At 36.4% G+C, this 5,233-nt stretch overlaps 1 protein-coding gene across 2 annotated transcripts; it reads left to right on the top strand.

The window, feature by feature from the left end:
- Nucleotides 1-1,360: 1,360 nt before the first annotated feature.
- LOC311123897 (G2/M phase-specific E3 ubiquitin-protein ligase-like) lies at nucleotides 1,361-4,565 on the top strand. 2 transcript variants are annotated; one of them, XM_084198113.1, is made up of 6 exons: nucleotides 1,361-1,403; nucleotides 1,504-1,817; nucleotides 1,964-2,142; nucleotides 2,372-2,544; nucleotides 3,446-3,660; nucleotides 3,736-4,565. In XM_084198113.1, coding segments are annotated over exons 1-6 (1,119 nt in total). In that variant the 5' UTR covers nucleotides 1,361-1,401; the 3' UTR covers nucleotides 3,972-4,565. The 2 variants fall into 2 exon arrangements, 1 of the variants encoding a protein (XP_084054239.1); XR_014612660.1 differs by lacking the exon at nucleotides 1,964-2,142 and having other exon boundaries at nucleotides 3,446-4,549.
- Nucleotides 4,566-5,233: the final 668 nt, after the last annotated feature.

The following is a 5,233-nucleotide window of genomic DNA, read 5'->3' on the forward strand; positions in this document are numbered from 1 at the left end:
ATTCCAGGATCACTTTTTTCATTTGCCTAGAAAAACACTATAAAAGAGGTTAGTGGATCTCATGATTCAATATTTTTACATATTTAGATGATGATACCTCAGACTCTGATTCTGAAATTGTCATCACAACAAGGAGCACAGCTGAACTCAATCGTGCTGACACTTTGGTACATCAGTTATTTCTCTTTTTTTAAATATTTATGTATGTTTGTATTTATTCATTTTCATATAATTTATTAATTAGATGTACATTGGATTTTAAGCATAAAATCAATGTCCTGGTCAATATTTTAGTGGAAAAAGGCTTGTTTTGATTATTTTGCAGTAACTATTATACAGTAACACAGACAACCATTCAGCATTGATATATACTGTATGTGGTAATGGAAAAATAATGGAACCTGTTGAAAGTTGTTGATCATTTTATCCGTTTCCTCTCAGGTTTTTGAACCACAAAATCGAAGTACTCCCAAACACAAGCTGGACGATGAAAGGTAGGTGTTGCACACTTGGACACAAAGGAATTTTCACACGTCAATAATAATTCATATTTTGTTGGGCTACAGTGCTTTCACTACCAGGTAAAGTGCAATTTCACCTTTTTTTTTATTTAACTCACAAAACTGATAAAACTACTAGCAGATATTTCACTACTTATTCACATACACATTATACATACATTTATATTGCTGCACATAAGCTCAACGTTGCTACATGCTATCAGCTGTTTCTGTAACTGACTGCGGTGCCCCCTCGCTCCCTACCTAAAGGACCCACAGCTGCCTGTGTGAGCAGAGCTTTACAGAATAAACCCACTGAAATACAGTTGCTCTTGCAGTTGAATAAACAAAAATTAACCAAACCATTAAAAAAAACACGTGAGAATGAAGTGGGGGGTATCCACTGTCCATTCATATGTCCCACATCACTGTCGATCCTGCATAGGTACTATAGGCCTTTACTGAAGTGGCACGGTCATCCAGAACCAACTTAAAGAACTCCAACACGTTTCGGCATCTAGCCTTTGTCAGGGAGTCAAATAGATGTAATGAGAGACACTGGGTTTTTTCTAGTGGTAATCCACCAATAGGAAACATGGGACACACCATATACATAATGTTTACATGATTTGACTATTGTAGGCCTGAAGGACACCTACTGGTTTTAAGATGTCTACAACACCTACTCTAGCCCAGAACACCTTGGACACTAGAAAAGACCCATTGTCTCTCATTTCATCTGTTTGACTCGCTGACGAAGGCTAGATGCAAAAACGCATTAAAGTTCTTTTAAATTGGTTCTGTATGGCTTGGCCACTTACAATACAAGCATTTTAATAGTTAAAAAATAGTCGTTTGAGCTTTATTTTATTTTATAGTGAAGAATTTCCAACACACAGCAATGTAATATGCTTTTGACTATAGCACTCCAGTTTTTTCACTGTACAATAGTTCTTGTATATCTGGAATATCCACAAATGAATTAACTTTTTTGTCATTACAGGGAGGAGACGGACATTGCATTACCTGACATCGTAGCAAACCTGTCTCTTCCTATTGATCATAAAAAAGTCAGCCGGTTTAACATCTCAAGGGATAATGTTTGGGATGGGGCAGTCAGAGGTTTCAAGCGTACAACATATTCTGAAACCTGTGACATGCTGGTGAAATTTACTGATGATACTGGTGTTCTGGAAGAGGGAATTGACACTGGTGGTCCAAGACGAGAGTTTTTAACTCTACTGATGAAACACCTAAAAGACCGGCCCATTTTTGATGGACCAGAAGGACATCGGTTCTTGGTCTACAATGCAAAGGGTATGCATATTGGTTGGATGTGTACTATAGGCTACTAATGGTTGGTTAATGCTCATTGACCATATATATCACATGACATATGCTTGCATATTACAGTATATACAGTAATGCATTGTTTTAATTTTGGAATATGAATTCATTCACAGCTGTTAGGGAGGATGAATACTACTTGGCAGGAAAGATGATTGCTGTGTCAGTTGTGCATGGAGGTCCAGGACCCCATTTCCTGTCAGAAGATCTTGTACATTATCTTGCAGGCCAGCCTTCATTCAAAGCAACAAATAATTTAATAACTGATGAAGAAATAGGGAAAGCTTTGCAAGAGGTGAGAATAGCATAAGGGTATGGTAGGGCAGAGTTTTTCATACTTACTGCAGTGTTTTTGAGACAATGTTTACTTCCTATATCACGTGCGGAATATATTTAATTAATTTATTAGTTTTTGATAGTGTAAGATTACACCTTGCTATGTACGTTATTAAAAAAATAGGCAAGGAGATACAGTGCATACAGTTATTGACTGGGGTGTTTTTGCCCATTTTCATGTCTTTCAGATTGAGAATGCTGCTTCATTGGATGCTCTGCAAGAATGTATGATGAGACACAGCACAATGTTACAGACAGCAGGTTGTCTGAGACATGTGGCTACTGTGGAAGAAAAGAAAGAAATCGTGTCAGACTACCTCCAATGGTATATCATTGACCGCAACTCATCTGTAATTGACAGGTAAGATGATATTTGTAGTGATGAGATTTTTATTTATTTATGTATGAATTTTTTTGTTTGAAATGCCTCATGGTCCCCATCTTTGGTTTATGCAAGTATGTATATCTGTTATCAATTTGTCCTTAATCAGAATTTGTACCTTAGTGTATTTCAACGGATATGTTTGAGGCTCACTTTACCCATCAAACCCTTGATGACTTGCTGCTGTTTATCCAACCACCTGCTCCATACTGTAGCAGTGTCATTTACATATGGATCTATTTCTGCCCTCAGTTCTCATAGAGATCCTGACATGCAGAGAGGTTTTAGTATCTCTTGTAAATGTCCCTGAAAATCAGATATAAAGAGTGTGGTGATGTTGTGTGTAAAGCCTGTAGCTTCATACACGAGGAATCCAGGTTGGAATTACTTCCAAAAGTGCTTCAATAGTGTACTGAGAAAATGGTTAATTAACTTGTGCGAATGTGATATTCCAGTTTGTAATTTTTATTAAATTTGCTACAATTTCTAAAAACTTGTTTTTGCTTTGTCATTATGATGTATTGTGTGTAGGCTGATGAGGAAAAAGATTAATATTACTATTTAAAATTGAATCTATAACGAAACAAAGTTGTGAAAAAGTGCAATGGGTGTGTAGACTTTCTGAAGGCATCGTGTGAGTGCTCAAGCCACCCATCCGTCTGTGTCATTCCAGTCTTTTGTTTCTGTGTGTTATACTTACAGTTTGTAACAATTAACGTTTAATGTGCAATGCAAAAATAGGGTTTTTGAAATCAATTTTCAACAATGTTAAGGTGGATAGTAATTGTAGAGAAGAGAATATTTAATAGTTTTCTTTAGATAATTTTAAATTCAATTGGCACTACACAGCAGTGAAACAATGTTTGTGTTCGCTCTGTAGATTCAGAGATGGTCTTTCAACCCTGGAGTTTTTGACTGCACTACAGCAACACCCTACTTTGCTGGCCCCTGTCATGTGCCACTCTGAAAGGCGACTCACTGCTTTTGAACTTGAGAGACTCTTCAAACCTGACCTCAGTCCTTCGGGGAGTAATCGAAGACTTAAAGAAAGTCAAACCATGGCCTACTGGGCAGACTATCTCCTTGATTGTGAAGGTTTGTTAGTTTGTTTTTTATAACTAGTTAAGAAAACACATGGCAGTGATGTATCTGAATTGTTTTTCTTTGCAGAAGGCCAGGCTGCTGTGTCTGTGGAAGATGTTTTGATGTTTGCTACTGGGCTGTTTTCACTTCCCCCATCTGGCTTGGAACCACTGCCACAAATAGAGTTCCTGGAGGACTCTGCGTTCCCAATGGCAAATACATGTTCAAACTCCTTGAGATTACCACTCCTAGACTCATACACTTTGTTTAAGTCACAAATGGACTTTGGAATTCAAAATAGTCCAGGATTCGGCTGTTTCTAAGCTATATGATGGATGACCCCTAGAGTTAAGACTCTGAAAAAGTTGTTGTTGTTAAAGGTTAGGGTTGGGCATAATTTAGATTTTAACGATTCTGATTCCAATTCCGATTCTTCCTTTTGATTCCGGTTCTTATCGATTCTCGATTCCGATTCTTTGAGTGGTGGAGTTGAAATGGGTCACATGCTTATTTCACAAATAAGAGGAAAGTTTTATTTTGATTCAAAGGTGGGTTGCAGTTTGACGGGGCTTTTTCAATGTAAAATAAAGCCACACTAGAGCACCGCTCACTGTGCTCCATGGCTGCAACACAACAAGCACCTGGCCGCTACAGAAACCAAAACTTGCGCATGTTAAATTTGGAACCAATGATCAGATTTGAAACCCAATCCTCCAAAACGATTCCAATAAAGAAACAATTCCGATGGAATCGTAATTTTTTAAACTATTCCAAGTAGGAATTGGTTCTTGATGCCCAACCCTATTAAAGGTGCACTTTTAAAGTGCAGTTGCCAAAGTTGTTTTTATAATGTTACTGCATGTGAGCATGTTCTTTTCTCACAGTAAACATTTTGAAAATGTTTTAGATCCATTACTCTCAATACTACAAAAGTGTAATAAATACTGATTAATATTTTTGATTAATTTACTTCACACTTAAAAACAATTACGCTTTGGGTGACAGATTCATAAATATTGTGTTCAGACAGACAGCAGTATTCCACCACTACAAAAAACCCTCCCTTTTTGATCATTAGAATATTAGAAAATCATACTGTAATGTTAGTGGTTGCCGCATTAGAATATCATAATGTAATGTTAGTGGTTGCCTCATTAGAATATTAGAATATCATAATGTAAAGTTATTGGTTGCCTCATTAGAATATTAGAAAATCATACTGTAATGTTAGTTGTTGCCTCATTAGAATATTAGAATATCATACTGTAATGTTATTGGTTGCCTCATTAGAATATCATACTGCAATGTTAGTGGTTGCCTCATTAGAATATTAGAAAATCATACTGTAATGTTAGTTGTTGCCTCATTAGAATATTAGAATATCATACTGTAATGTTATTGGTTGCCTCATTATAATATCATACTGCAATGTTAGTGGTTGCCTTGTTAGAATATTAGAAAATCATACTGTAATGTTAGTGGTTGCCGCATTAGAATATCATAATGTAATGTTAGTGGTTGCCTCATTAGAATATTAGAATATCATACTGTAATGTTATTGGTTGCCTCATTAGAATATCATAAT

This window comes from Coregonus lavaretus, assembly GCF_964263955.1.
Source record: "Coregonus lavaretus genome assembly, contig: HAP1_SCAFFOLD_509, whole genome shotgun sequence".
NCBI classification, from domain to species: Eukaryota; Metazoa; Chordata; class Actinopteri; order Salmoniformes; family Salmonidae; genus Coregonus; species Coregonus lavaretus.